General features: G+C 47.5%; 1 protein-coding gene across 1 annotated transcript in view; it reads left to right on the top strand.

Annotated features, from left to right (window-relative positions):
- LOC121915919 (snake venom vascular endothelial growth factor toxin ICPP-like) overlaps positions 1-9,929 on the top strand; it is a 10,510-nt gene extending 581 nt beyond the window's left edge. The window contains exons 2-6 of the mRNA XM_042440568.1: positions 4,230-4,374; positions 7,147-7,177; positions 8,112-8,308; positions 8,852-8,931; positions 9,786-9,929. Coding sequence (XP_042296502.1) covers positions 4,309-4,374; positions 7,147-7,177; positions 8,112-8,308; positions 8,852-8,931; positions 9,786-9,873 — 462 coding nt within the window. The 5' untranslated portion in view covers positions 4,230-4,308 and the 3' untranslated portion in view covers positions 9,874-9,929. The remainder of the gene's footprint in view (positions 1-4,229; positions 4,375-7,146; positions 7,178-8,111; positions 8,309-8,851; positions 8,932-9,785) is intronic.
- Positions 9,930-12,617: the final 2,688 nt, after the last annotated feature.

Consider the following 12,617-nt stretch of genomic DNA (forward strand, 5'->3'; position numbering starts at 1 on the left):
GCTGCTGCTGCTGCTGCTGCTGCTGCTGCTGCTGCTGCTGCTGCTGCTGCTTCTCCGGCGTCATCCGCGGCCAGCTCTTTCTCGGCAGCTAAAAATAGGCTCCGGCGTTGAGCGTCAGCCGGGCCAGAGCTATTCTTAGCCCCAATGGGCCCCCTGCCTCCCTCCAGATGACTGACGGAGGGACCACCTGCCCTCGGGTGCGAATCCTGAGCCTGCAGGGGCCGGGTCCTGGCTGATGAGTCACCGCTTTCGGGGGATGATGATGATGATGCTGGAGGAGGAGGAGGAGAGGGAACCAGAGGCGTTGGCATTTGCACCCAGGGCTCTCTTTGGGTGGGAAGCAAGACTAGCAATGGCAAGGCCATTTCTATACCGCTTGGGAAGTAGACATAGGTCCAGGAAAGCTCCTGCTGCCAACTCTCTGCCACTTCTCAGCACTCAGCCTCACAAGAGGCACATTTGCACCGTCAAAACCCCCAAAGGATGTCTGCGCATCCTGTGCCCTGCCCTGTGGCTGTGTATGGTGTGCTGTGCATTGTGCAACGATACCCAGCTACTGTGTGGTGCATTGTTGCTGACCTGCGTGAGGGTGGCGCATTGCTGCTGTGGCATTATGTCCGTGCACACTGGTATTCTTGCTATGCGAAGGGGAGGCTGGGTTGAGGCCAACATGCGCTCTGTCCATTTCGCAATGAGCTGGGCAACAAATCACACCCCTTTTACCTCGGCCTCTTGTTTCCTCTCTCCCTCGCTCACTGTGTCATTTCATTTTCCGTCACACGCTGGGCTTCACCATAAATATTGGAAGCACTGGTTGCGGGATTTTGGAAAACCCTACCTTTTGGAAAACAACGACTGAGGAATAAAAATAAAAATTCAACACTATTGGCAGCAACAACAACAACAACAACAAAATGCAGACTGATCCACCAAAGTTTTTATTGCATCCACACAGGAGTCTTGACACTGGCCTACTCCACAGGGCTGTTGTAAGGATCCCTGAAATAAAGCACACACAAGGCTTGGGGAGTGAGAAAAGCAGCTCAGCATTACCATAATGCCAAAGAAAAGGGGAAAAGAAATGGTTAATTTACCTGGATTTGGCCTGAAAGCCTAGTTTTGGGGCAAGGGGTCGGATTGCAGCATGGCATAGTGGTTTAAGCATTGAACAGGGACGCTGGAGAACAGGGTTCGAATCTCCACTTGGCCATGGAGACCCACTTTAGGCCTCAGAGGGAGGCACTGGCAAAACCCCTTCTGGGCAAACCTTGCCAAGAGAGCCCTGAGATGGGCTTGCCTTAGGGTTGCCCTAAGTTGGCAACAACAGTAACGGGCGGATTGCAATGGACCTCTCTCCAAAGTCCTTTTGCTGTCTATTGCTGCACTGGCGCATCATGTTCCCTTTTTGGCTTTGGGTGCTTGGGGTGGAAGGGACCCAGAAGCGATGGATGGAGGCCTGGCTGGCATCCAGGGGCCCTTTGTGTCCCCGTCTCAGGGAAGGGTCCCTGTTATCTGGATTGCTGGCCCTTTCCCCTCCATCCACGTCAGATCAGCCCTCGCCTGCAGCCTTTCTCATAGAGAAGCCGAGGCTTCCCTGAGGAACCAGGGAGAAGTTCCCACACTGTCCCCCTGCGTTCCCAGCCTTGGAGGACTCTGGGACTGGAGGACAGGCTCCGGCAAAGAGACAGCGACCCTTGCACCGCGCTGCCAGTCTTCTTGGCAGAGACGACATTAATGAGCCAGTCTTTCAGCCTCCTCTAGGTCTCAGAGCCCTTGACCATCATCATCTCAAGGACGGAGTTTGGAATCTGTTTTGGACTCGTTTGGCATACCTTCCAAGACTAGCAAAGGCATTCCTGGTTTGTGAAGTCAAAGGCTTTCATGGCCGGCAGCATCCATAGTTTTTGGTGGGTTTTTCAGGCTCTCTGGCCATGCTTTAGAAGAGTTTGTTTCTGATGTTTCACCAGAATGCTGGCATGGAAGAGAGTGGGCTATACATAATATATATGTGGGTTGGGAGGAGTGATTCCCATGTTAATCTGTGTGTTGTTCTGTTGGTGAATGGCAAGGCCATGGCATGGATGGGAGGATATGCCAGGAGGATTAGTGTCTGTTTAATTAGAGATCCATTAAGTCTGCTGGGAAAACCTCTAACCCTGAGAGGTTTGCACAGGATGCCAACAGCTATCAGGCCAGAATGCACAGGGAAGCCATTGAAATCCTCAAACACCAAGACAACTTCAACAACAGGAAAGAAGAAACCCTTAAAGTGAGCAAAGTTTGGCTCCCAGCCCTGAAAAGCCCCAAAATCAAGACCCAGCAAAATGCAAATGAAAACCTCCCAGAGCCAGGGATTTTCCCAGCAGACAATGATCACTATTAAACAGACGCAACCAGTATCCCCTTCCAGCATTCTGGGAAGCGTCACCCCAACTTCCCCACTTTCTGAGCCCTGCTTTCTCCCATTGCCACAGCCAGAGATTCCCCAAAAAGTGTTTATTTACTCTCTTCTCCACTTTATTCTGCTCCAGTTTGGCTTCTCCTTTGGATCAAAGGGAAAAACCACAGTCCCAGATGTTGACAGATCCTGGATTTATGACCACTGTTTGGATCCTTTCCCCCAAAGTGGGCTACCCAGGCCTCCTGGCCTTTGCCACCTGGATGCGGCTGACTCCAAGATTGCCAGAGTCCTTCATTGCCAAACATGCCTCCTCTTCTCTCCATGCGCTGTATCGGAGCCAGACGCATCAGCCCCACGGCCGGCGCAAGTGTCCGGCAGCTGCATCCAGGAATTGAGGTCCTCTTTGCTCTCTGGCTCAGGCGAGGCCACCGCTCATCTGTCCTGTAAACATCTGTGAGCTCAGTCCCACTTGCGGCACATCTCTCTCTCTGTATATGTGTGAGAACAACCCTTTGGCTTGTTTTTGACCGCTCCATCATCATGTTTCATGGGCCGGATCCAGCTGAGACCCTGGTTTCCTAGGCGAGGAAATGACACAGCAAGACAAAGGATGGGAAATTGCAGAGGCCTCCTCCTTTCAGTCCCACCTGGAAGGAAGGCAGGCAGGCAGGCAGCAGCTGAGATGCCTAATAAACATAAACCATTAATGCCCCAACACTGTTTGCAGAGCTTGCATGTTCACACACATGCACACATTTTGTTGTTGTCATCAAAAGTTTTTTTTGTTGCTTAGCGTTTGTGGATTTCAAATTTTGTTGTTGTCTGCCTTCAAGTATTCCAACCCTAAGGCAAACCTATCATGGGGTTTTCTTGGCTAGTTTATTCAGAGGGGGTTGCCATGGCCATCCTCTAAGATTGAGAGAGTGTGACTTTGCCCAGGTCACTAAGTGGGTCTATATATATATATATTCCAAAAGTAAAAAGGAACAGGTTTTGTTGGCTTTGCATTAGACACTTTATTTCTATCTATCCACTATCCACTATCGTGGGTTATTTCTAGTATCTGTTTGGGTTAATCCTGAACGTCATGTTATATTTTCCCTCTTTAAATCCAGTTTCTGCACAGGATCCATCCCATGCAATGCCCAGTATAGTAAAAATATGAAGCCTTAACCTGAAATTCCAAACGTTTTAGAAAACAAAAACAGTTTTCCGTTGCAATATATTATCCTGGGGTGCTGTTATTGTTGCAAACCATGCAATAAACAAAGCTTGATCTGGGAAAGGGGTTTTGCTGAAGCACAGTGTAGATAGATCCATGTGTGCCAATGCACTGGAAAGGCACTGCTTGCCACATTCTTGCCCTGTGGACACATCCTCCTGTTGCACACTCTCAGCCTCCTAAAGAGCATTGATAGGAATAGTTTGGCTTTGTCTTTCCTCCTTTCTGGGCAGCTGTGAAGGGGGATAAAGAGCATATATCTCCCTCCTGTCTGCTTCCTGACCTGTTTGGTCCTGCTTTCCTCTACTCTTTCCTGCCCATCCATCCATCTATCCATTCATCTATCCCCTTTTCTCCTCCCTCTCTCTTTCCTTCTCCGCCTTCCTTTCTCCTCTGTCCAGCCTCTGTTCATCCCTCTCTTTCAATCCCTTTTTTCCTCTCTCAGCTTCCAAGAGGAGAAACTGATCTGGAAAAAGGCCCACCTTTCAACCCATGGAGTGCCCAAGTGGTGCCACTCGCTGGTGCCAGCAGCTGCCTCTTTTGCCATGTAGCTAATGACCTTTCCCTAAGATCTGGCAGGATCTATTTCTCCTCCACTTGTACCAGGCTTCCACTGGGCAAAACCTGGGACTCTCCACTCGTTGGTATCATCGCCACCGTCCCGCTGTGCCACCATTGCACCAGGATGAGGCCAGTGGCAGCTGGGTACCTGCTATCAGCTGCCCTCTTCTGCAGCGTGTCCTGCAGCCAGGTGAGGAATTGGGGGAAGGCTGGGAAGGAGGGAGTCTCAAGGAAAGGTTGCAACCTGAGACTGTTTTGTAAGGCTTCTTATTTAGAATAAAAGCATTAAAAATGATCTCCTCTTTCTGTCGTTCCAACCGTCTTGATTTGGCAGAGACAGTCCTGGCTAACCCTCAGTCCTCTCACTTTTTCACCTGCTTGAACTGTATTGCTAAAAGCTAGGAGCCGACGCAATTCCATATACAGTACTTTACATAGAATCACAGAATCATAGGATTGGAAGAGACCCCAAGGGCCATTCAATTAACCCAGTGCAAGGAAGAGGAGAGGGAAGAACCATTTCCTTCCCAGGAGGATCAGGCAAAAGCAAACTGATACAGCCTTTGCTCATTAACAATTTTTACCATCTTGATCACACTCTGGTGTATCTTGGTCCCATTTTTGTTCTGCGAAATGTTGTACAGTGTGCCCAAAGTGGACAAAACTATCTCAAAAGATTGCACTGGATGACTGCAAATTTCCCCGAAGCTGCATTGATTTGGTGTTGCCTCTGTCAGAACATGCAAGCGACTAGCAGTCGATCTCTGTCCGCTGAATTACGTCTCAGGAGAATAAAGACGATGGAGATGGTTTGGAAGCAGACTGAGGAACGATTTCTGTCCCGGGCAGAACTTGTGGTGCTCTTTGTGAAGCTCTTGTGGAGGGTACATTTGGTGCCAGATGGCACAGCATGGGCACAGCGCTCAGTATGGGCAGAAACGGCTCTTTGAGTTTAAAATAGAAATAGTTAATGCACTTAATTGATTTTGCATATATTCAGATGTACTACAGGAAGATCCAGAGTTCAGTCATAGAACCCTTGCTTCGCATGTTGAGGGTGGGAATTACAATACTGACTATAGGCTGCATCTAAATAATGCAACACTTTAACAGCCATGGCAGCAGCTTATAGAATTTTAGTTTGTAGTTTAGCGAGGAGGAACTGGCATTCTTTGGCAGAGAAGGATCAAGACCTTCTACAACTATAAAACCCAGGATTTACACACTTACAATGGAGGTGAACTACATTCTTTCTCCAGTGTAAATGCATCCCCTTGATATCCACAGAACTCTCCTCCAGCACCAAAGTTCCCAAAGCGTTGATCCTCTTCCCTCCAGCTTCCCTCACTGTCCAACTTTCACAATCCTATGCGGAAACTGGAAATATTATGGTGGGATGCAAGCCAGATTTTATGCTCTACTTTTATGAAAAGCAGAACAGACAACAGATACAAACACATATTGGCAAAAACATCTAGAAAAATAAAACTTGCTGTCTAAAGAAGTATGGGACATGCAAAAAATATTGATCTGTTAAAAAGGCAAGGGACAATAAACACTACTGTGCACCATTAAGGAGATGCAAAACCTTATATCTTCCAAGCATGTAGGAAAGCCCTTATCTAAAACCTGACAAACACTGAGCTAGATAGATAGGTTTCCATAACTTAGAAACACAGGCTTACTGAAAATGGCTTCCATTCTGTGTCTGAAAACAAGTCTGGAAGTTGGAGAGCTTTCTTGGTAGGAAACAGTCAGGGTAATAAATCCACTCAAACTCAGCAACATAGACCCATTAAAGTTTGGACTGGAACCCAGAGCAGATACACAGCCCATGGGCATGGAAGTCTTCAAACAACTTAGTGGTTGTTGTTGTGTCTTCATGTTGTTTCCAACTTATGGTGACCCAAAGACGACCATATCGCAGAGTTTTCTTGGCAAGTTTCTTCCGAGAGGGTTTGCCATTGCCATCCTCTGCGCATGAGAGAGTGTGACTTGGCCAGTGGGTTTTCATGGCTAAGTGGGCATTTTAACCCTGGCATCAGTCCAGTGCTAAAAACACTACACCCCATTGGCTCTCAAAAATGCAAAAGCTGGCACCATGTCACAAAAATGATTGCACCAGCAGTTTTTAATGCCAGAGCCTGGGGCTGGCTGGAGGGTTCTGGGAGTTGTAGCCCCCCCAAAAAGCTGTCTCATAAGAGTGATCTAATAGAGTTCACTGCCCAGTGTTGGTTTGGACCACTGGCATTTATGGAAAAGGTTGGCCTCTGGAATACCTGGAGGAGTTTGAGTGCCCTCTAGTGGCCATCGCTAGCACAGCTACTGCTAGCAGTGCTCCTGGGAGAACAACTGCTTTTTGCATTAGGCAAGCTTTCGAAGCTTCACTGGGCTCTTTGTCAGTTACAGATCATGCATGGGAAAATGGTGATAATGTTAGAGTAACACTTATTGTTACATGTGCAAAAAACCACCACCTTTGCTCTCATTTATGCTTGCTTATACTGTATTGACGTCTCTTGCCTCTTTCCTCATCCTCTTCTCTATTTTAGTCCTTAGACTGCGAGCTCTTTGGAGGCAGGGGCCTGTCTTCCTTTCAGGGGGTCTTTTTCAAAGACACTTGATATTTTTATGACTTAATCTTGACAAACAGAAGATTGTAGCTAAGGAAAGAATGAAAGAAAGAAAAGAAAGTATATATATATAATACACACACACACACACACATTATAAAAGTTGATCAGAGCTCAGAACAGCTACTGTGTTGGATTACCACTCCCAGAATCCCCTACTCAACACAGCCATGTTGGGCTGATGGATGCTGGCAGTAGGGAGCTGTAGTTCATCAAAGTTGCTCCTCCAAGCTCTGATTCTGCTTTGTAGCCCTGGACCGACTGGATCCTCTGCAAGCATTTGACATCTCAGAGCCCTCCTTTCTAACTTCTGTCCCGTTCGTTTGCAGATGGACTCTTCTTCCGATGGCCAAGAGGCAGGTGAGCTTTCCTCTAGAAACACTGGAAGAGGCTCTGTACAGAGTTGGGCCACGCAAGTTTTGCCAAACGCTGAGTGGCAGCTGGTTTCTGGCAGGATTCTTGGCTTATCCCTCTCAAGGGATGCTAAGGATTGAACCCGGAACTTCATAACAGGGATACAGGAAGGTGCCCTTCTACTGGGCCAGGACCATGTTGGGCCAGTTAGCCCCATATTGTCACCTCTGACTGGCAGAAGAAACTCTTCTTCCAGCAGAATCCCTTCCTAGCCCTGCCTGGTGGTCTTCCACCCAAGAACTCAATCTGTCTGACCCAATTTAGCTTCTGAAAGCAGATGAGATCAGGGGTATTTGAGAGAGTGTGGTGGAGTATCTCTCCCCTTTGTCCTGCCTTTTAGTGGTGGATTTGGGACCTTCCCAGCATTGGAAACCTGAAACTCTCAAACTTCTCCACTGCCAGTGGTTATGGGAATTGCATTCCATCACAAACCCCCAGACTGTGGCATTTCTGGCCTCTTAGGAGGCATGCATCATTTAAACAGCATACTTCCAGAGTGACCCGAAGCAGCTTTATTTTGGCCTGTCTGTTTGGGCCCTATAATTCCCAGGATTCCCCAGCACTGAGCAAGGGCAATTAAAGCAGTCTCAAACTGGATTATTTCTGTGCTGTGTTTTGGAGCCGAGTCATTTCACAAGGGAGATGGGTGCATAGTCATGGCTCTCAGAGCAGGGCTGGCACATGCATTCTTGCAGGAAGACCAAGAGTTCATGTGAAATCTCAGAACCATGGAGCAGGGATGAGTTAAAGAGGGAAGACTCTGACTAAGGGGGCAGGTGTGGGGTATTCCTGAGGACCCCAAGGGCTGATCCATAAGTGGGACAGGGTCAGGAACAATGTGGCCTAGTAGCCCCTGATTTCCTCTTCCTCTGTACCCCAGCGGTTCCCTTTCAGGACGTCTGGCACCGCAGCTTCTGCAACTCCCGAGAGACTCTGGTGGACATCGTGAGCGAATACCCCCACGAAACTGGGCACTTTTTCAAGCCACCGTGTGTCCCTCTGTGGCGATGCACCGGCTGCTGCGGGGATGAGACCCTAGAGTGCACCCCGGAGGAAACGCGGAGCATTCATCTGCAGGTCAGTGGGCAGAGAAATGGCCACTGGGGCCACTGCAGCCTCCCATTGGCATCACTGGGTCAGTATGTGGGATGCATGGACTGCACCAGGGGACACCACTGCTCCTCAAATATCTACCTTTGGGCAGAAATGGGCCGCGGCAGTCATCTGCTTCCCTTTAAAATGCTTTAAGAGAAATGTGGGAGTGGGCTGAAGCTCAGAGGGAGAAGAAAGGAGAGACCCCAGAATTATTATTTTTAAATTAAAATTTCACATTTCAACCTTTAGTAAGGAAACAAAAATACTGAAATGTCAGAAATGTCAAAGCCAAGCCTGTTAGGGCCTAGCGTTAAATCAGCAGAATTGCCTCTGTCTAACAATGCTTCCCTAAGAATTGGGACTGACTAAAAAACAACAACAGTTCCTCTTGCAAAGCAATGCTTCAAAATGCTCCAGGTAATAGGCCAGGTATCTGGGGATTTTTGCAAGCTTGAGGCGATCGAAGATGGCTTGGCGGGTACAGTCTGGTGAGGTTGTGTGTGTATGTGTGTCTCCCTGTTATAGGTGATGCGCGTGGACCCCGACCTGGGCAAAGCACAGCAAGAAGTGATGAAATTCACAGAGCACACGCGGTGTGTTTGCAAGTGAGTCAGGGGAAGGCATGGGTTCCGGTGGAGAAAAGGACGGTCGCGGGGGGGGGGGTGTTCTCAAGGTGGGAGAGGTTTCCTTCTGAAGCCACAATGAATCAATAAATAACTTTACTTATATCTTCTCTTTTCCCCAACAGTGAGGAGTAAGGCAATTCGTGGGCTGGAACTGAGCATGGCACTCCTGCCTTCATAAGTGGACTTACATGTGCAGGAAATAGAATTGAATTCCAAAAAACACTGCAGGAATAATCCAGTCTGAGACCGCTTTAGCTGCCCTGGCTCAGTGCTAGGGAATTCTAGGAACTGCAGTTTGTTTTGGCACCAGTGTCTCCCAAAATGACATTTCCCAGAATTCCCCAGCATAGAGCCATAGAGGTCAGTTAGAGCGGTCACAAACTGGATTATTTCTGCAGTGTGTTTTGGACCCAAGTCACTTTGCAATGTCTGTATTTGGGACCCAGGAACTTGCTGTGACATTACAACCTAGTGACTGATGCGCCATGCCCCAATATGCAATGGCCACTGATGCGAATGGAGGCAGTCCCGATGCACTTCCAGACACCATCTGTTAAGTGTAAGAATAAAACAGGGGTGTGCTATGTGCATCACAAATGCCTGATGCACATCACAAGTGCCTGATGCTCACCAGGAGCATGCAATGCACACCGGAATACTTTTATTGGTGTGGGTTGTCCTGTATTTTGCAAACGTGTTCCTGATATGCACTGAATTGTTTTCTTTTCCTTGTAGCAAGAGTCACTCCTGCTTCTAGGGATCTTGTCCCCCCCCCTCACTCCCCACCACCATTTTATCATTCTTATAAGAACACAATTTCTATTTATTTCCAGGCCTCGGAAAGAAAGTTTGAGAAAAGGGAGGTATGTCCTTATTTCTCCATTCATGTTATGCTCCGCCATGCGACCCAAAGCAGCTTAAAACAATTTAAAATCATAAAAGTTTGGCTAACATGTTGTGTTGTTGTTGCTGTATGCCTTCAAGTCATTTCCAACTTATGGCAACCCTATCGTGGGATGTTCTTGGAAAGGTTGGTTCAGATAAGGTTTGCCAATGCCTTTCCCTGAGGCTGAGAGAGTGTGACTCAACCAAGGTCACTCAAAGAGTTTCCATGGCTGAGCAGGGATTTGAACCTGGACCTTCATAGCTGTAGGCTTGCCTTAGAAATGACTTCAAGGTACACAACAGCAACAATAGCAACCACATCTTTTGACCGATAGATTCTAAGCATGAGTAATTGCTTCTTATTAACATGCTTGAGGTCCATCACATGAACAGGGTTCGCCTCTGGCTGCATCTGCACTGCAGAATTCAGCCATGGCTCAGTACTATGGAATCCTGGGATTTGTAGTTTGTGAGCTCTCTGATGGAGAAGGCAAAATGTCTCCCAAAACTATGATTCTTGGAATTTGGAAGCATTGAGCCATGGCAGCTTAAAGTGGCGTCGACCGGGATTATTTCTGCAGCAAGGGTCTCCGATTCTGGACCTGAAATCTCAGGGCTTGGGATGCTCTTAACCTGGCAACCCTACTAGGACATGGCTTGGAAAGGACCCATTTAGGGACTACAGTACCCAGAATTCTCCAGTGAATGTACCTCTCTGGGAGGTGTTAGGAATGGGTCCTAAAAACCCATTGCAATGTGAATTGCTAACAATATACTCTGCCTCTCTGCTACTAGGAGCCACCGGATTGGAGGCAAAAGGAAACCCCGGGAACCGAACCCAGCGTCTTCCAGACATCTGTATGTAACCCATCTCATTTTATTGGCATTGCATTGGAAGACAGTGAAAACAGAGAAGGACTCAGTGGTAGAAAGCTACATGTTTCGCATCTTGCATGCAACCTGTATTTAAATGCAACGCTAGGCATTTAGGGACTAAAGGACAATTTAATTTTGGGAGTCAGGATCCTTATTTGGGGACGCTTCCCCCCATAGCTAAACTTCTGAAGGCAATCGCATCGAGTTAGTTGCATGATTAACTCATCTAACCTCCAAAGATCTAATAATATAATAGTGATATACTTTCTTTATACTCTGCCTTTTCCTTGGGGAATCAAGGCGGCTTGCAGAATAACAATACAATACAAAATACAATACAATATACAATAAAATTCTCATTCCAGAGAAATCTCCTGGGATACGGATAGTAATAAGCAATGCCTTGCTGTCTTTTTGTAGCAGTTGCCAACTCCACGGTGCGGAGAGACACTATGCTCCAGACGAAGGTGAGGAGGGAATGACTGAGACCAAGACGGTGCCTCTGTCCAGGAGACCTGTTGCACCTTGAAGTTGGCGTTTCCTTGTTCTCTTGATGACCCTCCAGGGCTCCATTTCCAGACCTCCTTGCAAAGCATTCCTAAAATGACCTCCTTGCCCTTTTATTTATGACCTGTCCTCCTTAAAACGCAGGCATCTGCTCTGCAAATACAGGCATTATGTGCAAAAGCGTGTATGTGTGAGTGCAGGAAAGTTACTTTACCAGACTGCAAGTCCCAGAATCCCCCCACCAGCATGCTGACGGACCTTCCCTGTATCTGCAAGCAAAAGCAAACTGCATCATCATCTCCCAAATTGACATTTCTTCCTCTGTCTGTAACTTTTGCCACCTTGACCACAGTCTTAGCCACAAACGTCTTGGTTTTCGTCTGCGAAATCTTGGAGGGCATGGCGTTGCCCTTTGGGCAAAACACTGGCAGGAAGGAAAAGAAATCTTGCTTCGAAGTGCAATGTCTCCCAGGCTTGGTATTAAATGCCAGAAGATTGAGCGCCATTAAATGTGATTTATGGATACGAGAGAAATGGAAAGTAAGAGGCATTGCACAATGTTGTTTTGTGGTTTTTGACGTTACAGGTTGGAAGAGACGACGGAGCCAAAGGTGTGTTCCCTTTCTGCTCCCTTTCCAAGGCCCTGAGGTTTAGAAGATGCCAAAGCCACAGATGCTGGCGAAACGTCAGGAACAAACGCTTCTAAAACAGGGCCACAAAATAGTCCCCAAAACCCACAAAAAACTTAAGAAGCGTTGTTGATTTAACTTGTGCAAAACTGACCTCGCCTCCAACGCTTGCGCTTTGCAAAAACACAAACGCACCACCTTCTTATTTGCCGTTCCGGTAACAATCTCCTGGCATAGTCGCTGCTGGGTATAGAGGTTTTAAAACAAACAAACGCGTTGTATGGCTCACAGGCAGCCCTACTAGACCTTGCAATGCCCAACACTGCTGAGTAAACTAGTAGTAGTTTGTTCTAAATCAGAGAGGAGATTGCTTTTGGTCCCGACTGAGAACCAGTGTGTTGTAGTGGTTTGAATGTTGGATAACAACACACTAGTTAAAATACTCATCGGTTGCATCCACACTGGAGAGATAACCTGGTTTGGCACCGCTTTGATTCTTTTCTGGCTCAAGGCTATGGAATTCTGGGAGTTGGAGTTTGTTGTGGGCCCAGAGCGGGTTATCTCTCCAATGTGGATGCAGCCATCCATTTAAACAGATTAGTATTAGTACTACTATTATTAAACTTGGTTTCTAAAGCGCTTAACGTGTGGCGACCCTTTTCTTGGCCAGGTTTCTTCAGAGGATGAACTGCGTGACTTGACCAAGGGCCAGGCCAAGATTCGAACCCTCAAAGCACTCCACTGCCCTGGCTCTCTCTACTACAGGCT

Source organism: Sceloporus undulatus, chromosome 9, assembly GCF_019175285.1.
Source record: "Sceloporus undulatus isolate JIND9_A2432 ecotype Alabama chromosome 9, SceUnd_v1.1, whole genome shotgun sequence".
Classification (NCBI taxonomy): Eukaryota; Metazoa; Chordata; class Lepidosauria; order Squamata; family Phrynosomatidae; genus Sceloporus; species Sceloporus undulatus.